This window comes from Littorina saxatilis, linkage group LG3 (genome assembly GCF_037325665.1).
Source record: "Littorina saxatilis isolate snail1 linkage group LG3, US_GU_Lsax_2.0, whole genome shotgun sequence".
NCBI classification, from domain to species: domain Eukaryota; kingdom Metazoa; phylum Mollusca; class Gastropoda; order Littorinimorpha; family Littorinidae; genus Littorina; species Littorina saxatilis.
Window position 1 is genome coordinate 11,890,131 of NC_090247.1, and position 23,246 is coordinate 11,913,376.

General features: G+C 45.3%; 2 protein-coding genes and 1 long non-coding RNA gene across 3 annotated transcripts in view; 2 read left to right on the forward strand and 1 right to left on the reverse strand.

The window, feature by feature from the left end:
* LOC138961629 (uncharacterized) overlaps positions 1-17,899 on the reverse strand; it is a 30,392-nt gene extending 12,493 nt beyond the window's left edge. The window contains exons 1-2 of the mRNA XM_070333302.1: positions 17,755-17,899; positions 3,744-3,781 (exon numbers count right to left, since the gene is read on the reverse strand). Of these exons, the coding sequence (XP_070189403.1) occupies positions 3,744-3,781; positions 17,755-17,786 (70 nt within the window). The 5' untranslated portion in view covers positions 17,787-17,899. The remainder of the gene's footprint in view (positions 1-3,743; positions 3,782-17,754) is intronic.
* Positions 17,900-18,244: 345 nt separating this feature from the next.
* The window catches only part of LOC138961631 (centrosomal protein of 162 kDa-like), a 67,475-nt gene continuing 62,473 nt past the window's right edge, over positions 18,245-23,246 (forward strand). Inside the window, exon 1 of the mRNA XM_070333304.1 lies at positions 18,245-18,573. Coding sequence (XP_070189405.1) covers positions 18,511-18,573 — 63 coding nt within the window. The 5' untranslated portion in view covers positions 18,245-18,510. The remainder of the gene's footprint in view (positions 18,574-23,246) is intronic.
* LOC138961630 (uncharacterized) lies at positions 19,303-22,120 on the forward strand. The gene is made up of 3 exons (XR_011454256.1): positions 19,303-20,356; positions 20,696-20,870; positions 21,211-22,120. It is a non-coding gene; the product is annotated as an uncharacterized lncRNA (long non-coding RNA).

The window sequence follows — 23,246 nt, forward strand, 5'->3', positions numbered from 1 at the left end:
CTTTGCTAAGTTTAACCTGCATTGTTAAAGCATAGGTCGGCGTTGATTATTTTGCTTGTGTCGTTTGGTTATTCTCGGTTTTGTAGACGTATGGTCCGCCATTTTTGCTGGAGCAAAATTGTGAAACTTGTTTTGATACAATATGGAACATTAACAGGGCTTTTTCCTGCATTGATATTATATTTGTGATATGGTTGTGTATGGAGGTAGGGCTATTTCATATAAACTATATGCGAACCTGATGAAAGCCGAGTTCTTTTCCAGGCTTGTGTGCTTACCTGTGCACTCTACTGCCCTGTCGGGGATCTCGACGACTGGTTGCTTTGGAGCTTTGGGAATGGCCTGGGGGAGAAGTATCCAGCATCACGCTTCACCATTGTGGCATAGCTGGTGGTGGTTAGGCCAAAAAAAAAAAAAAAAAAGGTCTGTTTACGGTAATATAGGGTGAAAAAATAGGGTCGGTAGGTCGGGTTTTTTTTTTTTTTTTAATTTTTTTAAAAAAATTTTTAATTTTTTTTTTTATCCTTTCTCTATGATGTTTTACAGTTCATTTCTTCTCATCAATCCCTGTTTTTGCCTGTTGAAAAACGTTAATGATACTAAAACTCGCTGGATAGGTACTGATAATTTTCACCCCATCCTTTTCATGACAACATTTATCAAGCTTTACAGCTAGCGGGTGGCGAACACCACTGCGTGCATCCATTTTGAAAGGAAGTAACACGAGTGACGACCCTTTACTCCTAACAGTACTTTGAGCTTACCTCCCTTCTGTCGTCCCCTGTTTGAGCGCAAACAGCTCTATTTTGGATGCGGGTTTTTTTTTTGTTTTTTTCCAGACGATCCAAAACAAAGATTAGGGTCGGGCCTAAAAACTAGGGTCGGTCGGGTTACCGTAAACAGACATTTTTTTTTTTTTGCCTTAAGGGTGTGTGTATCACCTTGAGGATACGTGGCTCGTCGCCACGTGGTCATCGGTCTCGTCATCGTTCGGACGATCATCGAACAGTTGTGAGTTGGAAAAAGTGTGCGTCACTTGGCGTGGTTCGTCACCACGAGAACTCCTATCATATTGTCGCTGGACAATTAACGAACTTGCTTTCCTCTCGTCGTAAGGACGATGCATTTCAGCTGAGATTTCGGAGCGGAATCGTGTGAACTTTTTGTCTTCTAGACGGGAAACTAATCGAACATCATGTGTGGCCAGGGTATTACGCCTACTACTTTAAGTGATTGTATTTGTTTTGAAAAAAGGGATTGTGTTTGTGAGCTAGGAGTGAGTGAGTTAGTGTGGTGTCTGTTGGGATAAAAGTAACTGCAAGAGTAATTAACTGGGAAATTAGTACTTAAATAATTGTTGATTGGGTGTTTTTTTTGGATTAAATTTTCAATGTTATGTCTCGTTTGCCTAGGTATGCACTAAGTATGATTGGTGGTGCACTTGCATGAACTTGTGTGCGTGACAATATACATGTATACCCAACAGATTTATTTCTGAAATGTGTCCACTTTACACACACACACACACACACACACACACACACACACACACCACACACACACCACACACACACACACACCACACACACACCACACACACACACACACACACACACACACACCACACCACACACACACACACACACACACACACACACACACACACACACACACCACACACACACACACACACACACACACACACAGTGTGACCTGTACACATTTGCATGGTACAATAAATACCCAACAGATTTATTTCCTAAATGTGTCCACTTTAGCGGATACATTTTTTATTTTCGTTGGTACTGTGAAATCTGTGACCTCTTACAATGAAGCCAGCATTTGCCCTGTAAATGACCCTGAGGACCTATTTAATAGATGATGTTCTCAAAATAACTTGGGTTTGTGAGGGATGTGAAAGAGTGAATTCATACTCTTGCTTTCAGTGCGTCAAACGTTCATACATGACATCATAGGCCAGTGATTAGTGAGGGGCGTATCTGAAAGTAACATGTGGATGTGACAGCAGAGCACATGTATGTAGAAAGCTAACTGCCTGACTGAATGACTGACTATTAGGGTTTAACGTCCTCTTAGACCAACTGGTCTATATTGGGACAGGTATTGGAAATACGTTGAAGATATGGTGTGATACTTTGATTCGAACACGCCCGCTGTGGCTGTCTTTTTCGACACACCAGCATTGGGAAATACGATCATGATAATCGGAGACGAGAGATGATGCATGCGTGTCTTCGTGTTTTCCAAGCCCTGAGACTTTCGCTGTGAACGTGGGATCTTTTTCGTGCGCATGTGTGCACACGGGGGTGTTCGGACACCGAAGAGAGTCTGCACAAAGTTGACTCCGAGAAATAAATCTCTCGCCGAACGTGGGGACGAACTCACGCTGACAGCGGCCAACTGGATACAAATCCAGCGCGCTACCGACTGAGCTACATCCCCGCCCCCTGCCTCACTAAAAGCAAGAGTATTCACTCTTTCACAACTCTAGTCATACAAACACCACAGCATTATTTCTGGAATTCGTCTATTCGGCATTAGAGACGGAGAGATTTATGTTTGCATAGTCCAACTCAAAGGAAGAAAATATGAGAATTGAAGAAAAGGAATCGCATTGCTTCTCAAATAAGAGAGAGCCTAAACTGAACATATTCGAAGATTCTTCTTCTTCTTCAGCGTTCCAGAATTTTTCTGGTTACGTGTGAGCTCGTTTGCCCATATGGGTTCCCCACACTATACTCTGAGAGCATAGTCAGCTTCACTCCGCTTTCGTTGAGTAGGCATGCTGGGTATTTTTGTGTTTCCATAACCCACCGAACTCCGACATGGATTACAGGATCTTTTCCGTGCGCACTTGGTCTTGTGCTTGCGTGTGCACACGAAGGGGGTTAAGTCACAAGCAGGTCTGCACATAAGTTGACCTGGGAGATCGGAAAAATCTCCACTCTTAACCCACCAGGCGGCAGCGACCGGGATTCGAACTCACGACCTCCCGATTAGGAGGCCGACGTCTTACCACCACGCCACTGCACCCGTCATTCGAAGATTAAAGGCACAGACCTTCGTGTAAAAACAGTTGTGCCCACTATCTTCGATCTACCCAGGCTGTTATGAGGGATAAGGCCATCCCCACACTTGGACACATACCCAAAATCAACATATGTAGTGTAACGAATATCAAGTTGTCTGTCATTTATTAGTCTTGTGTTAGTCTGGTTACTTATTACATAAGCTGTACAGTGAAATCCCCCCCCCCCCCACCCAATTCAAGACTCCCTAGTCCCTTTTAAAACCCTGTTAACTGAAGATCCCTTTTTGGGGGGAATTCACAGGCCTGAAAGTGGTGAGTATTTTACTCGCCATGGCGAATAGAAACATGTAACTGGCGAGTAGAAATGTTCATATATACTCGCCAAATGCGAGTCCAGTTGCTGAAACAAATGGTTGGTTTGGCGAATAAAATGTGCTCTCTGGCTAGTACATTTTGAGAAGCACTAGCCAAAGGCCAGTGCACCATTTTGTGGACTTTCAGGGCTGATTCTTCCTATCAAAAGTCGATATGCCTCTTTACTAACTTGAATTTAATGTGATCAGTGGCCTTACAGTTCAAATACCTAATGACTGATACTTTGCCTGCAAATATGAGCAGCATTTTTTTAAGTGGCCAACACATTCCCAATCTGAATCAAGCGCATATTATTTTCCAGTACAATTTCACTTACCTTGAATCACACCATCCTTGTTTGCCTTTGTTTCACCGCTGAAAAGATAACATCAAGAAATAATTATATTCATGAATTAACAATTACAAATGAATTTAGAGCGTGAATAATAAGTCTCAGGTAAAACAATTCAGGCACCATAACATAATTGATAATGTTCATTAAGAAAAAAGGAAAATCATAACAATTTAAACCAAATTCCTAAAAGACATGCACATAACTTCTGGTTTAATAAATGAATGAATAAAAAGTAAATAAATAAATAAATAGCTTTATGTCAGTAATTTGTAAGCATTCCAAAACACTGTCATCCTGACATATTTTCATACTCTGTACCATTAAAAACAAGTGTTAATTAAGTTTTAATGCATCACACATGACTGCACTGGCACACACACACACACACACACATACACACACACAGGTTACAGACAGCATTTTCTAAAGAACAGGTAACAGCCTGAATAGTGCAACAATTATAGCCACACAGCATAATACCCTTTTCGAACTCATTTAATTCACATTGCGTAGGATTACAAACAAAATGAGATACACACACACACACAGGTTACAGACAGCATTTTTGAAGAACAGGTAACAGCCTGAATAGTGCAACAATTATAGCCACACAGCATAATACCCTTTTCGAACTCGTTTAAATAACATTGCGTAGGATTACAAACAAAATGAGAGAGAAAAAAGCGAGACAGGGAGTACTCACTCAGCGAACGAGAAACATAAGTCTTTAACTCTTAAAAAAAAATAAAATAAAAAGAACAGGAAGAGTGAGATAAAAGGATAATGTGATGACATCGACACAGGTGTATCGGAGTATAATGAATGCCGCGAGCACCACAGTGGCAAATTCCCCAAACAATACACAATTGTGAAAACTCTGTAAAAAAAACAACAACAAGCTCCAACATTAGCTGCAGGCCATGTGCGCAGTACAGTGGAACCCCCCTTTTAAGACCCCCCAATTTAAGACTCACTCCTTTTTAAGACCTTGTTTTCTCCGACTTTCTGTTCATAACCTCTGTAAAATTACCCCCATTTTAAGACTCCCTCCTTTTTAAGACTCCCTCCTTTTTAAGACCCACTTTTCTCAGATTTTGGGAGGTTCCACTGTATTGCAGTGTCACAGCGCCCTTAATGTCTAGCTTTCATAACAGCGGGCAGCGCGACCTAACATTACTGCAGTGAGGGCATTCTCTGATAAAGCTTGTGCGCTCTTACACTCACAAACGCCACATGCACGTGCAAACACACCCCCAACCCTCTCCTAAAAAAAAAACCTAACCCACACACAATCCCCTAATGCATTTTCCATCCTTTTCCCCTGTGCTCCCATTTTATAAAGATGAAAAGAAATCCAGCTTTTCCATAAAACACACTTGTTGCCTTTTCTGCTTTTTGTGCCCGCCTTTTTTTTTTCGGGCGGGGGGGGGGCTCTATATGTTTTTGATTTCTTTACAGTGCCATGGGGGATAGGTAACAGTAAAAGTAAACTTCGGAAAAATGTTGAACAATCAGTTTTCTCACTGAGCTACCCTAATATTCATGAACTAAGTTATGAATTAGTATACATTATATGCTTAGGCCAAAAAAAAAAAAAGGTGTGGTTACGGCAACATAGCCCAAAAATAGGGTAGGTAGGTAGGCAATCACTTTTTTTTTTAAACTTTTTTTTCTAATGTGTACAAATTAAACCTACTTGACAGGGAAATAAGTGTGCGACTCGGGCGCTTTCGCTTTCATTGCGTTTTTTGCACTCGTTTTTTTGTTGTTGTTGTGACAAATGTAATAAAAAGTTATAGGATCGGCCCCTAAAAATAGGGTAGGTCGGGTAACCACACCTATTTTTTTTTTAGGCCTTACTGATTTCGCATGATGAAGTGTCAATTCAAACAAGTCCAGACGCAGAGGTCAAAACAGGCATGGAAAATTCACCACTTTTTCTGTTGAGAGGAACAGCCCACTTACTTGCTAATTACATTGTACCACAAAACCATGCTAGCTCTAATAGAATTATGCACAGTTTACTCTACCTTCTTCTTCTGCGTTCGTGGGCTCAAACTCCCACGTACACTCGTGTTTTTGCACGAGCGGATTTTTACATGTATGACCGTTTTTACCCTGCAATTTAGGCAGCCATGTCGCTTTCGGAGAAAGCATGCTGGGTATTTTCGTGTCTCTATAACCCACCGAACTCCGACATGGATTACAGGATCTTTTCCATGCGTACTTGGTCTTGTGCTTGCGTGTGCACACGAAGGGGGTTAAATCACTAGCAGGTCTGCACATAAGTTGACCTGGGAGATCGGAAAAATCTCCACACTTAACCCACCAGGCGGCCGCGATTCGAACTCACGATCTTCCGATTAAGAGGCCGACGTCTTACCACCCCGCCACAGCGCCCGTCGTTTACTCTACCAAACTCTGGTGCACTATTTTCGCCCCATGAAAAATAGGTACTTCGCTGCTCCTGTATATATGCAACAGGCCATAATGGATAAAATCATGGAAAATGGCATGATAATGTTGTAGTTGACTAAGTTTTTACCATATTAATGTATGCCTTCTCTTCATCAGAAGAACTGCCAGTAATGAACTGAGACTGTTGTATAATTTCTAAAAGCTTTTACCCTAAAATTGGTTACGCAAATTATGTTGATTTGAAATAAATTCAAACAAACTACTTCACATACTCTTCTTACTAAGACGTGATTACCATAGTCTTCATGGACTTTTCTAACTCCTGAAAACACGTCACTGGTTCCTCATCACAAAAAGTAGAGGTCAGTGCTTAGTTTCAACCTCCAACAGACAATTTTCAGAAATAACTGTCAGGCTTAACCCCCCCCCCCCCCCCCCCCCAAAAAAAAACAAGTCGCGTAAGGCGAAAATACAATATTTAGTCAAGTAGCTGTCGAACTCACAGAATGAAACTGAACGCAATGCCATTTTACTCGTAGCATCGTCAGGCCACCGCTCATGGCAAAGGCAGTGAAATTGACAAGAAAAGCGGGGTAGTAGTTGCGCTAAGAAGGATAGCACGCTTTTCTGTACCTCTCTTTGTTTTAACTTTCTGAGCGTGTTTTTAATCGAAACATATCATATCTATATGTTTTTGGAATCAGGAACCGACAAGGAATAAGATGAAAGTGTTTTTAAATTGATTTCGACAATTTAATTTTGATAATAATTTTTATATATTTAATTTTTAGAGCTTGTTTTTAATCCGAATATAACATATTTATATGTTTTTGGAATCAGCAAATGATGGAGAATAAGATGAACGTAAATTTGGATCGTTTTATAAATTTTTATTTTTTTTTACAATTTTCCGATTTTTAATGACCAAAGTCATTAATTAATTTTTAAGCCACCAAGCTGAAATGCAATACCGAACCCCGGGCTTCGTCGAAGATTACTTGACCAAAATTTGAACCAATTTGGTTGAAAAATGAGGGCGTGACAGTGCCGCCTCACCTTTGACGAAAAGCCGGATATGACGTCATCAAAGACATTTATCAAAAAAATGAAAAAAACGTTCGGGGATTCCATACCCAGGAACTCTCATGTCAAATTTCATAAAGATCGGTCCAGTAGTTTAGTCTGAATCGCTCTACACACACACACACACACACACACACACACACACACACGCACGCACGCACACACGCACGCACATACACCACGACCCTCGTTTCGATTCCCCCTCGATGTTAAAATATTTAGTCAAAACTTGACTAAATATAAAAAGTGGCACATGATGGGATTGAGTCTATTGAAGTGTGCGATCAAGGTGACCACGGCAGAAAATGAGTTGTGATGTGCATTTTGTGTAGCGTGATGTGCTCGATCCCTACCCAGGTGTGTGTGTGTGTGTGTGTGTGTGTGTGTGTGTGTGTGTGTGTGTGTGTGTGTGTGTTTAGGCATTATCAGGCACCTGCACAACTGGCAAAATGATCAAGGTCTTTTAATTTTAATCTCATAAAGTTGACTGTTCGTCCTGGCCTATACTCAAACCTGTGACTATGACCGGAGTATCGCAAGTCATGTGCTCTACCAAACGAGCTACCAGACGCCCCATGACAAATTCTGCTGTACGTAACAGCCTTATAAATGGTAACTTTTAACAAAAAGACAAATCAAATCTGTAACGCCAAGCCGACTCTCCTTGACCAACAGTTGGGAGGTTGAGAAGGTCAGGGTAATCCATTTCTCTACATTTTTCATGGTTGCGCAAGACAGTTGGTGGGGAACATGCGTGACGCTACAACAACGGTTCAGAGAACAACAGAACTTTGGTTCAAAGGCAGCGACTGCTCGCCAGTGTCAATTAGGTATTACCAGCTGCTGCCTCATGCACGTCTGATTCATGAAACACATCGGACACTCACTGACTCAGGCCACTTCTCAACACATCATTAACTTTAATTGCTTCATGCATTTTTGTTTCTCTCGACGGCTTAATTTACCAGCCAACTAAAAAGTTTAATCGACCTCAGCCCTGAAAGTCCAACAAATTTTGCCCAAGCCTTTGGCTAGTGCTTCTCAAAATTTACTAGCAAGAGAGCAAATTTTACTCGCCAAACCAACCATTTGCTTCAGTAACTTGACTCGCATTTGGTGAGTAGATGAACATTTCTACTCGCCAGTTACATGTTTCTACTCACCATGGTGAGTAAAATACTCGCCACTTTCAGGTCGGGACCTGATGTTTGACCCGCCCTTTTGAAAAGTCTTTCATTTGTTCATGTCACCCACTTACCCATTTCAAGCCTGCAACACGGCTTTTTAAACTTGATTTCAAAACAAATTTCAATGATAAATCACCCATAAAGATTACACAAGGTAGGCCTATTTGATGCCTACTCGAATCGAAAATTTTATTGTAAATTTTCATTTAATAAATATACCTACCCGAATCACATGTAGCAGTTGACTCAGTCTAAAGTGCTAGGTCTGAAAAGGCTACCCGTCTAAGGGGAGCAACCCCAACTAAAAAAGTGTAAACGTAGCTATGGTAATGACGACGCACCCAGGGAGTTACCTCCCCTCCTGCGTACTACGTCACTACTGCTACTGACCACGTGACCCCTATCATTCGACTCGAAGAATAAAATCTCCAAATCATAAGCGGGGTAGGTGGGAGGGACTACGATATGTGATTCGGGTAGGTATATTTATTAAATGAAAATTTACAATAAAATTTTCGATTAAATTACATATTCCTACTCCGAATCACATGTAGCAGATTGAAACAACAAGGCGGTGGGCAAGAAAAAAGTTCAAACTCACTCTCAAATCCTTGTCAAGAGCTGACCCCCTGCCACCATGGCAGGCAAAGCTCTAGATCCATCCTGGCGAAGAGCCGAGATGTCACGCAGGTAAAAATTCATGAAGACATCCTCGGAACGCCAGTATGCGGTGTGTAGCACCTCCTCCAGTCTTCTTGATCGTAACACGGCCAAGGAGGAGGCCCAAGCTCGCGTCTCGTGAGCCCGAGCTGATTCCAGAGGAAGGACAGGCTGTGTCCCCCCTTCATTGCGGCGGCTCCACTCGTAAGCATGCTTAATGAGCGCCGACACCCACCGGGCCAGAGTCGTCTTAGTGATATCCTTATGTCTCTCCGTATTGAGAGAAATAAACAAAAGCTTTTGAGCTGCGGATCTAAGAGACTGAGCACGAGCAAGGTAGATGTGAAGGGCTCTAACAGGGCAATTTACTAAGTCTGGGTCATTCGGAGCCAGAATAGTGGACAACGGCCTGACATGAACCAAAGGAGAAGCTCGCTCGGGAGCCTGGTTTTTCGCAAGAAACTCAGGTCGAAACCGCAAAGTAACGGACCCATCTGATTCAAAGGAAATGTCGTCCGAATTACCGGAAAGAGCGTGGATCTCACTGCCCCTTCGTGCCGATGCTAGCAGCAAAAGGAAAAGGGACTTGCGTGTAAGATTCGCAAAACTGGCATCTCTGAGAGGTTCAAAATCCGCTGAACGCAGAAACTCCATGACCAATAAGAGATCCCACTTAGGAACGGGCGTACGAGACTTGACGTCAGCAAGGGAAGCGCCCTTGATGACTCCAGCGATCACGCCACTAACATCTATAGAGCGACCTATCTGGCGTAGGGTCGCCGAGATGGCCGATCTTCTTACTTTCAACGAGGCAGCAGAAGCTCCCTGAGAGGACATGAAAGCAAGATGGTTCGCCACATGCATCGTGCGGGGCGCCGTAGCATCCAGCCGATGCTCGTGACACCAGGTAACCCAGGCCCTCCAATGTGACTCATAAACGGACGAGGTAGATGCTCTGTGCGAGCGTCCTACCAGGTCCATGGTCAGATCTGATGCCCCTTTGCGCCTCAGAGAAGACCGCACAACCTCCACGCGTGAAGATTCAGCATCTGAGGCTCTGCGTGGAGGCTGCCGGTGTGAGGCTGTACCAGTTCTCCTCGCGTGAGAGCGAGAGGAATGGGAGGGCCCTGGGCGAGTCTCAGCAGGTCCGGGAACCACGGCTGAGACGGCCAAAGAGGAGCGATCAGCAGGAGGGACGGGCCCTCCTGCTCCGCCTTCCTGAGAACTCGTGTGAGTAACTGGAATGGCGGGAACGCGTAAGCCTCCAGGCCTGACCAGGAAATGTCCATCGCGTTCGTCTCCCACGCCTCGGGATCCGGGAATGGTGAGACGAACACTGGTAGTCTCTTCGAGAACCTGGTGGCAAAAAGGTCCACCTGAGGTTTCTGCACAAGAGACCAGAGACGATCCAGCGCTCCGTGAGTGATGGTCCACTCTGTTTGAAGCACTCTGTCGGAGCGGCTGAGCGCGTCCGCCAGAGTGTTCAAGCTTCCGGGCAGGTACCTGGCCGAAAGCCTGATTTGATGCTCTGAACACCAAATCAGGATCTCGCAGGCCCTGACCGAAAGCGACGGAGACCGCGACCCTCCCTGCTTGTTGATGTAAGCTGCCACTGTCGTGTTGTCTGTAAACAGACGAACATGCTTGGCCTGAAGGGAGGGCCGGAACTTGTCCAGAGCTAGAGCCACGGCTTCTAGCTCCAGCAAGTTGATGTGCTGCATCCTCTGATCTGCCGACCACAGACCTGACGCAGTCAGCTGGTCTGTGTGAGCCCCCCACCCCATCAAGGACGCGTCCGTGAACAGGTCCAAATCTGGGGCAGGAAGGGCTATCGGCACGCCCCTGCACACCCACTCCGTGTCCAGCCACGGAAGGGTAGCGGATTGGAACCATCCCCGGAGAGGGATGAGGGCATTCCAATCCACCGTGGGAGAGTCCACGAACGGCTTCAGCGCCAGCTGAAAGGGACGTTTGTGGACCCTCCCCAAGGGGACCAGGAGAGCCATGGACTCCATCTGCCCTAAGATGGAGGCCAAAGTCCGCAGGGAGGCCCTCGGGAGAGGCAAAGTGGAGCGTATGCACGCCTGGAGCTTGTCCACCCTCTTCTGAGAGGGCTGAACAGTCCAAGCCACCGTGTCGAAAGACATTCCCAAGTAGGTGAACGTCTGACACGGCGTCAGCTCCGACTTTGATCGGTTGATCGAGAAGCCAAACAAGTTGGCCTCCCAAAGAACCGATTGGGTATCCTGCTCGCACCCCGCCTGACTCTGACTCAGGATGAGCCAATCGTCCAGGTAGGCACGTAGCCGGACACCCCGCGACCTCACCAGCGCGCAGACCTGTCTCACGACCATGGTGAAGACCCAAGGGGCGAGAGACAGGCCGAAAGGAAGGGCGCGAAACTGGTAAACCTGACTTGCCCACCGGAAACGAAGCCATTTCCGGTCGGCTGGATGCATAAGAATATGGAAGTATGCATCCGTCAGGTCGATGGAAGTCGCCCAATCTCCCGGGAGGAGAGAGTCCCTGACCGACGCTGGCGTCTCCATCTTGAACCTTATCTCCCTCAAAAAGGTATTGAGGAACGACAGGTCCAAGACAGGACGCCATGCCCCTGAGGCTTTGGGGACGGCGAAAAGCCGTCCGTAAAACCCAGGGGAACTGTGGTCGAGGACTTTCTCCACTGCGCCCTTCTGCACCAGGGAGTCTATTTCCGACCGAAGGACGGAAATGGCTTCCTGCGAGGAGGGAGGCCTGAACGCCGGCGGACGCCTGACCAGAGGTGCCTTGCCATCTTTCCAGAGAAGACGGAAGCCCGACCTCACGACCCCCACGATCCATTGACTCTGTATGGACACGAGCCAATGGGAAAGTGCCCTGGAAGGGCCCCCCGCCATCACCAGAGTGGAGGGCGGGGTGGGGGGGAGATCGGGAGCACTTCATTGGGGGTGAGGCTTGCTTCCAGAGCCGCCTCTCCCCCTGCCGGAAGACGGTCGTCTTCTCGAGCCCCGAGAAGAGGAACGTCCACGACCCTTGTCTGCCGGTTTGGGAGGGCCAGCAACCTTAGCCTGCTTAGGCTGAGAAGGCTGAGACTGCTTGGACTGCTTAAGGCTGTGCAGGGAAAAGTCAGAGAACTGCTGGTCCCTGTTAGCCTGAATTTCCTGTCTTCGGGCATCAAAAACGAGATGCCCAAAGAGGGAACCCTCCAAGACCGGTGAGGCACGCAAAGTGTCCTTGGTCGCCTGATCCGAAAACTGAGAGTGTGACAGGAAGAGATCCCGACGACACATAACAGAGTGCGCATAGTGCACCGCGGAAAGTCTCATCTGTTCTTCATTGACCCTCGCAAGAGCGGCCAACAAAGTGGAGACGTCATCCGCATCCTGATCCTCGCTGAGAGAGAAAGGATTCAGTGAATCAGTGAGGGCGCGAGAGAGAGCCCGAATGAGAGTCTCAGCAATGGAGGCAAGCTCCAGCTGCTGACGCCCTGCCTCTTCAGAAGCAATCAGAGTGTTCTCAGAAAAGAGCACGCCGTCATCCTTCTTGATAGGCTTGGCCAACAAGGCCAGCATCTCCGGAGGAACTGTCAAAGATGAACGCGGGAGAGCGAACGCATCCAACAAGTTCCTAGGAGACTTCTGCAAGACCAGCCGCTTGTGAGACGACAGAGCGAATGCAGAAGCCTGAGAAGGCGAAGCCATCCACTGCTGAGCCAGATCCGGAACTGAGCCGTGAGGCACGAGCAGCGGAACCGGAAGTGAAGGAATTCCGCTTCCGGAAGGAGATGGCTTGGCCAACACCTGGGAAAGCTGAAAAGCTATGGATGGAGACTCCAAAAACCGGAAGTATGAGTCATCCTCCTTCCCAGAGCGAAAATCGGCCATCGCGGACGGTGCCGTCGAAGCGGCAGCCGAAGAGACCGAAGCCCCCTCCGCGAAATATCTCGAAGTGACCTCAGCAGCGGCCTCAAGGGCCACTTTGAGTCTCTCCGGATAACCAACACGTGCAGCCTCGCTGGCGACGGACTGAATATCCGAAACATCCGGCGAAGGACCGAAGTCCACGTTGCTGGTAGAAGGGCGGTGAACACCGTAACCGGAAACCGGAAACCCGTCCACTCCAATACCATTCGAACTCATGCCCTGACTAGGGAAAGAGTAAGAGGACGGCATGCCCGCAGCCGCCGGAACCGGAACCGCAGTCGAAGCAACAACCGAAGACGGAAGCGCTGACTGCCCCGGCCAGGGCTGAGACACCTGCCCAAAGGGCTGGTGATGCCCCCCCGCGACTGCAACCTGAGAGGAAGCGGAAGCGGAAGAAGCAGCATATCCGGTCTGAGCCGGAAAAGTATCAGACGCGACCGCGAAAAGCGGAAGCGCAGACACTGTGGACGGCGGCCGGAAGGCCGAATGCCCAGAGGGCCACGTCCGGTCAACCCCGGAAACGACCCCAGCGGGTGCGTACATCGGGGGACCTATGCTTCCGGCGAGTGCCGGAAGCGCAGCAGACGGAACCGGCTGGTCGACTCCGGAAACGACCCCAGCGGGTGCGTACGTCGGAGGACCTACGCTTCCGGCGAGTGCCGGAAGCGTCGAAGCCTGAACCAAATGCCGCCATTGCTCATCGACACGATGGTCTTCCGTGAAACCAAAGTGAGAACAAACAGGGGTTTGCGGGTCGTGAACCCGCCGAAAAGGGCTGCTTCCCAGCAGGGAGCGTCCAGCGGCCTCACGAGGGCCTACGGACCAGCCCAACTTACTTGCGTCGCCAACCACAGCGGTAGAAGGCACAGAAGCAACCGCCTCGGTCAAGGACAGCGTCACAGCCGGAAGCGGAAAGGAAGCCATCGACGGGACAACGGAAGTCGGCGGCTGAGAACGCACCAACTCCTCTCTCACCAGCGTGCGAAGCTCAGGAACCAGCGAAGAAAGCAACGATGAAACCAGCGACGTCGAATCTGCAAGCGGCAGAGAAGACGAGCGAGAAACACAGGTACGCGTAGGTTGATTAGACTGCCCCACAACCGGCTGGTCATTTGGGGCAGAAATAGGGACCGTCATAACAGTATTGTTAGCAGCGTCAGAAACCACAACCAAAATAGGCTTAGGGACAGAAGTGGAAGACTTGGGTTTAATTTTCCCTTTCACATCAGCCTTGCCGCGCTCGCGCTTTTTGTCTCCGTCAGACATGCTGACAACAAAATGGAGACACAAAATTCCAAAATGGCTACCACAAAATACGTGACCAACACGTGGCCGAAAATTTCAAGTAGCAACTGAAAATTACGTTCGATACAAGTAAAGGAACGAGCTCACCAACTACCAGTGCAGCGGGTGAAGAGACGGGTGTGGGTGCCGGTGGGTGTCTAAGCAAACACCAAACAGCGAACTTCCACTAGAGCCAAAAAATTCACGACCTGCTCCCTAGAAAGCTGAAGTGTCGAATGATAGGGGTCACGTGGTCAGTAGCAGTAGTGACGTAGTACGCAGGAGGGGAGGTAACTCCCTGGGTGCGTCGTCATTACCATAGCTACGTTTACACTTTTTTAGTTGGGGTTGCTCCCCTTAGACGGGTAGCCTTTTCAGACCTAGCACTTTAGACTGAGTCAACTGCTACATGTGATTCGGAGTAGGAATATGTAATTTAATGCAAAACGCAACAGGAGTCAATTCATGGTCAAGCTTAACCCTCAACGGTCAACTGCTAAATTCTGAATCAATTATAACTTGCTTTCATTTTTGGAAGCTCAAAGTCTACTCATAAGCGATTGCTAAGGAAAAATAACAAGTATACGTGCACTGGTATGTAATAGGTGTTGGAATGAGGTAGGGGGAGGGATGGATGGCATTGTTACTTTTTAGGAAAGGACTGACTGACTGACTATTAGGGTTTAACGTCCTCTTAGACCAACTGGTCTTTATTGGGACAGGTATTGGTAATACGCTGAAGATATGGTGTGATTCTTTGATTCAAACAAGCCCGCTGTGGCTGTCCTCTTCGACACACCAGCATTGGGTTTGTCTCGTCAAAGTATCGAAATACGATCATGATAATCAGAGACGAGAGATGATGCATGCGTGTCTTCGTGTTTTCCAAGCCCTGAGACTTTCGCTGTGAACGTGGGATCTTTTTCGTGCGCATGTGTGCACACGGGGGTGTTCGGACACCGAAGAGAGTCTGCACAAAGTTGACTCCGAGAAATAAATCTCTCGCCGAACGTGGGGATCGAACCCACGCTGATAGCGACCAACTGCCTACAAAGCCAGCGCGCTACCAACTGAGCTACGTCCCCGCCCCTTAGGAAAGGCACTGGATGGAGAACAAGCACTCACCACTAGCGACTAGAATACAGTGGAACCCCCTTTTAACACCTCCACACATTTTTTTTTCTTCAAAATTAGGTCAAAAAAGGAGGGAGTCTTAAAATGGGATTAAATTTACAGAGGTTATGAACAGTAAATCTGAAAAAACAGGGTCTTAATACAGAATAGGCATCTACAACTGGGGGATCTTTAAAGGGCGGTTCCAATGTAGAGGATCCTTTTCTTTTCAAGAACAGAGGAGTCCTTCATGAAGATATGTTTTTACGTTAACGGCAAAGATCTGTGGTCGTTCCATTTTACTGAAAGGCTTATGAAGGTCAATTTTAGACTCAGACGATTTGTATAGATCTCAGCAATACCTTTTATCATGAGCGACTGACTAGAAGTGAGAGATGCGGTTCGCAGCGATCAGGTGTTCGCACTGTGAATTGAAACAAGCAAAGCAAGCAGAGTTTTGTTTCGTCGGAAGTGAAAAAAGTATTTCTTTGTTCCCATGTTAGTTATTAATGGATGCACTGCAGTTTGGTGATAAATGCTGTTTCTAGATTATAAAGTGGTAAGTGAGGGTAAGACTTAATTTCCAAGCTGCTTGTTTTGAGGACGGTGGCATTCAGTGATGACTGACTTGGAATGGAATGACTCGAGAGTTTTGTTGTGGCATGCATCTTCTAGTGTTCTATCTTTCAAAAACCACTTAAAAGCTTTGGAATAAATAAGAAAAGAAGGAAATAAGAGAAGGAAGGGTTTCGAAAAAGAAAGGGAGGGTTGACATATATCAAACAAATAAACAAAACAAAAAAGCATCGCTGGCTGCGCAAATTCAATCACTAGCTAAGGCCTAAAAAAAAAAATAGGTGTGGTTACGGTAACCCGACCTACCCTATTTTTGGGGGCCGACCCTATAACTTTTTATTACATTTGTCAAAAAAATACCCAAAAAAACCAAGTAAACGAGTGCAGAAAACGCAATGAAAGCGAAAGCGCCCGAGTCGCACACTTATTTCCCTGTCAAGTAGGTTTAATTTGTACACATTAGAAAAAAAAGTTAAAAAAAAAAAAAAGTGATTGCCTACCTACCTACCCTATTTTTTTTGGCTATGTTACCGTAACCACACCTATTATTTTTTTTGGCCTAAGCTAACCGGACTGGTCTGTACAGCGCACTACCCACTATGGAGATACATATAGCTGCAGGGCTGACACACACAAAATCTACAAATCCTGAAAGGCCACCGGGCCCCTGGTTGGGTGCAGGGCTAATGGCCCACTAGCTGGATGAGCCGCACAGCAAAAATAATACATCTGATTGATATAATTTTCTGGCAAAAGGGATTTTCTGGCAAAAGGAATTTTCAACAACCGGATTTACAGTGAGAAAAAAAAGGTGTTAGCCCTGTAACTGTCATTTCAGCCCCCCCCCCCCCCCCAAAAAAAAACCCCAAAACAAACCCACCAAAACAACAACCCAAACACACCCTCCATTTCAAGAGCTATACTCGTGAAAGCCAGTTCTCGATCAAGCTTCATGCAGGGCTCCGTAACCGTCTCGTGGTTTCCCAAGCCACTCTGTTTACGAAAACCATAAGCACCATGCAGTCATTCAGAATATCAACAACCATTTCAAACGGCAGAAATTAATATGTAAAGCGCGGAGAGCACAGTTGTGGTTCGCGCTATATAAGCTCTCCATAATAATAATAATAATAATAATACACCATCACCACACACTCATTCATGAATGTATACTGTCTGGTCAGAAACCCATGGCAATGCGCACAACCATGCAACTGCAAGACATGTATGTGCAATATATATATAAGTTATAACTCATCTGTTGTTTATGACAAAAAGGATGTACGAGTCTATGATTATGAGATTGACAAGAAGTATGTGAAAGACTTAGACAGTTGGCGAGTTGCACTGTTTACTTGGATGACACACAACTAGACAGACACAGAGAGTGTATGATCTATCTGCAGGGGGAGGAAGAGGAAGGTGTGGGGGTGGGCATAGGTAGCAGATAACCGCAGTTCATATTCAATCATAATGACAAAAACATCCTCATGCCAATATGACACAAAAGCATGAGTAATCGTCCACTCAAAATGTTGCTGTCTAGAGATGTTGCTGATCGGACCGTCTGCCCGAGTCTCCGTATTGCCTGCTGCTCCAAACATAACTCCGCTGATTCAACTGTCTAGACGCGAGCCTTCGTCCAGACGAAGATTAATCAATCAACTTGCAAAGAGTGCATGTCAACTTGACCCCCAGCATTAACTATTCACCGTCAAACAAACAAAACGATAAAAACCGACAACTTACTGTCGAACAAGCGTCAGAGAGAAAACAACCATTGTTTTTGTCCTGCGAGAAGCACTGAAGTGTGCAGCATAATTTGGAAGTGACAGACAACTTCCCAGACAGCTCAGCACGGAGACATGGGTTTTGGCCTTATTTTCCCCTTTGGCGTTTGGGAGGTCGCTGAATGTAAGACTACTTTCTATTGGATTCTATAAAAATAACGACCAATGATTTTCCTGCTTCTTTTGGATTTTTTTTGCAAATTGTGTATCACTCTCTAAACCCAAAGCTATTTGTACAAATTTAGAAAAGAAAAGCAGTTACTTGGAAACTTTGAGTTATAATTTTTTAACTGATTATATCCATAACATATTTCAGTTAAAACTTAGTCTTAAATAGGCTACTTTCTTGTTCTATGAGATAACATTTTACTGCTCTTTAGTTTGAGAATCATAAAAGGCTTCCTTCAGGGGAGACTAATCACCGGTCTCTCTCTCTCTCTCAACAACGATTGTAAACATGCACCAACCAGTTTTCTTGAGTGCGAACATCGCTTGTTGCTTTGGATGATGAAGGAGAGAAGACTAATGACAGTGTAAAGTTATGTAGATAGGAATCTTTGCTGAAAATGATATTGCTGGAATGCTGACTGGTTGCATACACGTGAAAGATTTAAAAGAGTACAAGTTTTTAGTTATCGGCTCAACGAGGTTGAGTGAACTTCTTCTGCCGCCTGTGTGCATGCAGTGATTTCCTTGACCATTTGTTTTACACATCATGGCGCGGCGCAGCATATCAAAAGAAGATTTCGATGCAACCTTTGACGCATTTTTAAAAACAGTAAGTAGATCTTAAGAAATCCAGTGCATTAATTATTAATGTACACAAATAGATCTATCGTCGCTGTCGTGCGCTAACCGTGTAACTGACAAAATATGACAAAAATGTTTTTTCATCTCAAACCCTAATCACAGACTTCACACATGTCTTCTATAAATATCTTGTGTCTGCGACCAATGGAAATGCTCTAATTTGTCACATGTTGTAAACGCATTTACCGGAAATCCTGTTTTCTCGGACACGCTAACCGTGTATGTGCATGAGAGTTCGTTAGGAGTGCCACTTACACGGTTAGGCTCTCTCTCTCTCTTGACATATATATATGTGCCACTTACATGGTTAGCTCTCTCTCTACCCGTGTAACTTCAGTCAGATTTTCTGTCGTCAAGCGTGTAACTGAAATAATACGAACATTTTAGATAGTTTGCATTTTTTTTATTATATCACATGTTTACACATAGGTAAAGCATAAGAAACAAGTTCATGTCAAATGTGGGCTGACGTTGCAGCCGTCGACAACGCGTTTTTTGAGGCTCCTGTAAAATCACTGATTCTGCAGTTGCACGGTTAGCGCACGACAGCGATGCTATGCATGTCATGTATGGGTTGTAAACACTTTACAGTTTGTGTGAATCTATAGTATAGGTTACATCCCCGTTCAGATGCATTATATCTATGTTGAGATTGCATGTAAGAATATGAACGTTGTGTCTCGACATACTACATATGTGGCCATTTCTGCGAAAAGGGACCCTGTTGATCTAAGCCTCTGATTGGAGAAACGCGGGGTCAAAGTTAGAGCAAAATGTAAACAAACTTTGCTGTGCTGACTGATGTCCACTTCAAGTTGAATTTCTAAAATGTTCAATGAATTATCAGCGATAGTACAATGAACAGCAATTTAAAGTAATGGAAAATAGTCTTGGGATCAACATTACAAACTTCTAAAAATGTTTATGTTCATTCCTCCTCAGGAAAAACACATCGAACCGATGACAAGTTGACTGCGATGATGCCGAAAATGGCGACAGAGTGTTTTGTTGTGCTTCGAAAAACATTTTTTCGTCGCTAGTTTTGGTCAAGTTAAAACAACTTACCTACTTTTTTTTTAATGTTTGACAGTAAGCTTAATATAAACTTTCATCTGGAAGCACATTCAGCAAAGTGATGTAGCCAAATCATCACACAGCTACATTTCACTAGACGGATCTATACGCATAGTTCAGGTACATCTGACTTTCACGCGACCGTAGCACTGTACGAAAAAGCAGACGACAAACGCAGTTGCCCGATGAAGAACAGTTACTCCCCGTTTACATCTTTAGTTGCTTCCCTTGCTAAAGTTACTGATATTTAGATCAGTGGTTACTGACTGGGGCATTCTGTTCTTTGCAGCTGTGAATTCTGATAGTGGAAGGGCAAGTCAGTCTTCTCAGTTGAACACGGAATGTTCTGCTGACAGAAGTCGCTTTGGGATAAGACAACGATTTTGTTGACGAGGTCAATGCTGTTAATTCAGAATTATTTTGTTGCACTTCGCCCGGACATTATTTTGTGACTCCGAAGTCGAAGCAGATCTACTTTGATCACGATGGTGTTGTAAACGTTCATGATGACAACGCACACTACTAATCGGTTAAAGAGTTCTCCAAGAGCATAGGCCTATTGCGAAGCAAGGTCTTCCTCTTCCTGATCGTTTGAATGCCCGGACATCGTAAATGAGAACCTGTTGCTCTTACCGTTTGCTGTCTCCACTTAGATCTATGACAGGCTACAATTTCAGGTAAGTTACCATATAGACTGCAGTGTGTGTTTTGTGTGTGTGTGTGTGTGTGTGCGCGCGCAGCTTGTGTGTGTGTGTGTGTGTGTGTGTGTGTTGTGTGAGGGTTTCTGTATGTGTGTGTGTGTGTGAGCGTGTGTGTGTGTGTGAGAGAGAGAGAGAGAGAGAGAAAGAGGGGTAGATAGAGGGAGAGAGATGATAATGACAATGATGATTTTGATGATGATGATGATGATGATGATGATGATGATGATGATGGTGGTGGTGGTATGTGTGTACGTGTAGTATGTTTTTAAATTCCTCTTTTTTTTTATTCAACCAATGTTACTCTCTTTCTCTCAGTTTGCTGGCGTGGAACAGCAAACAAGTCCAGCAATTCACCGGACAGTGCAACAACAAAAGACAGAAGTGCCTGGCCACAAAGCAGGTGTTCGACAGAATGGGGCAACAGCAATGTCCAGCCGGTTCCAGTTCCAAGGAAATCAGCATGGTTTACCCTTGGGACTTTGCTCAGTAGGTAAAGACATATTAATACTTAACAATTTGTCAGTCCTTTAAAAAAAAGGGGGGGGGGAGCAATACAGTTATATTTGTGTTTATGTGCTGTTTTCTCCAACAAAGAAGCACACACACAGACACACACACACACAGACACAGACACACACACATACACACACACACAACACACACACACACACACACACACACTCACACACACACTACATTTTCGATAATGTCACCATACCATACCAGCTTAGAAATGGCAAGTGGACAGGTACCCAAAACCAGACTTGAGCTGTGCAAATAGTGGTTAGTAAATAATATGTTGATCAACTCTGTGGTTGCCTTTGTTTCAGAGAAGCAAATCGTCTACCTTGCGAATGAGGCAGGGGTACAGAGGAGGGTAGCAACTTCAGTCTTCGGCATGGTGCATCAATACTTAGGCATGCAGTTTTGTGTGTGAATGAACAGCACAAATCCATTTTGAAAATGTCTTGATCGTCGGCCACATCAAGTTCGACCCTGATTGGCATTTCAGTTTGTTGAAAGTAAAGGGAGACGTTCGATAGCAGAGTGCACGGATGACATTTTCAATTCAGTGAAGTGATGGACAGACTGACAGACCCACGTGTGCAAGGACACACAGCACCATGTGTTACTTTCTACAACTGGAAGCTGTATTTACCAAGGAAACTGAACAATTAATCCTTGTTATGAAATTTAGAAGTACCACAACTTGTGTGTGTATTGTTTTCAGCAGACAGCCTCAAATAGTTTGTGTTTGTATGTGTGTCGGTGAAGAAAGAATAGAACATGGAGGGGGGAGAGGTAGTATGAAAGAAGAAGAAATATTCGAGAAAAAAATCATATGGCTGATTGTTTTTACATTTAGTCAAGTTTTGATTAAATGTTTTAACATAGAGGGGGAATCGAGACGAGGGTCGTGGTGTATGTGTGTGTGTGTGTCTGTGCGTGTGTGTGTGTAGAGCGATTCAGACTAAACTACTGGACCGATCTTTATGAAATTTTACATGAGAGTTCCTGGGTATAAAATCCCCAGATTTTTGATTTTTTATTTCGATAAATGTCTTTTATGACGTCATATCCGGCTTTTTGTAAAAGTTGAGGCGGCACTGTCACACCTTCATTTTTCAATCAAATTGATTGAAATTTTGGCCAAGCAATCTTCGACGAAGGCCGGACTTCAGTATTGCATTTCAGCATGGAGGCTTAAAAATTAATTTATGACTTTGGTCATTAAAAATCTGAAAATTGTAATTAAAAATATTTTTTTATAAAACGATTCAAAATTACTTTTATTTTATTCTTCATCATGTTCTGATTCCAAAAACATATAAATATGTTATATTCGGATTAAAATCAAGCTCTGAAAATTAAAAATATAAAAATTATGATTAAAATTAAATTTACGAAATCGTTTTAAAAACAATTTCATCTTATTCCTTGTCGGTTCCTGATTCCAGAAACATATAGATATGATATGTTTGGATTAAAAACACGCTCAGAAAGTTAAAACGAAGAGAGGTACAGAAAAGCGTGCTATGCAGCACAGCGAAACCACTACCGCGCTGAACAGGCTCGTCAGTTTCACTCCGTTTTGCACCTGGGACAGGCTGATCTTTCTTAACCCAGTGTGGGATTTTCAGTGGGGCGACCACCCCCAACCCAGCGCGTCCCCGGGTGGCGGATAGGGGAACGGTCTTCAGATATGGAGATCAGCCGCTTGCGGCCGCGGACCAAACTGGCTCCGGGTGGGATCCCGGAAAATCCTCCCCCCTGTGCTCTCAGGGTAGGACGTACGGGCCATGAGCTAAGGGTGAGGTAACCCCGACAGAAAACCCCGAATGCTGAAGACGGAGGACCCGGGCCGCACGGCGCATTCTAACAAACCACGGGTACACGCACTTACGCAAATGATGACACAATCAACCAGCACAGATGGAAATGGCGCTCGCCCATTGAGGACCCCCCAGGGTGGAGCAGCGTCGGGTCCCATGCCTCAAAGGGACCCAGCCCCAACTACTGGAGGTCCCTCCCGTCCGTCTTGTCACGCCAGGGGACGCGGGAGGAAAGTGACTGGCACCACCACAACCAGGAAGAAACCCAGTCAGCAGCGACCTTTCCAGGTCATGCACTGGAACGCAGAAAGTATCCTGAACAAGAAGACAGAGTTGGAGCATATCCTGCATGAGAAGAACATCAACATCTGCTGTATTCAGGAGACGCACCTGACACCCCAAAAGTCCTTCAAAGTGAGAGGCTACCAATGCCTTAGGTCCGACAGAACAGACCGAAGCAAAGGAGGAATCCTGACCCTCATCAGGAACAACATCAATGCCTGTTTGATAGAAACGCACATGGAGGACTCCGA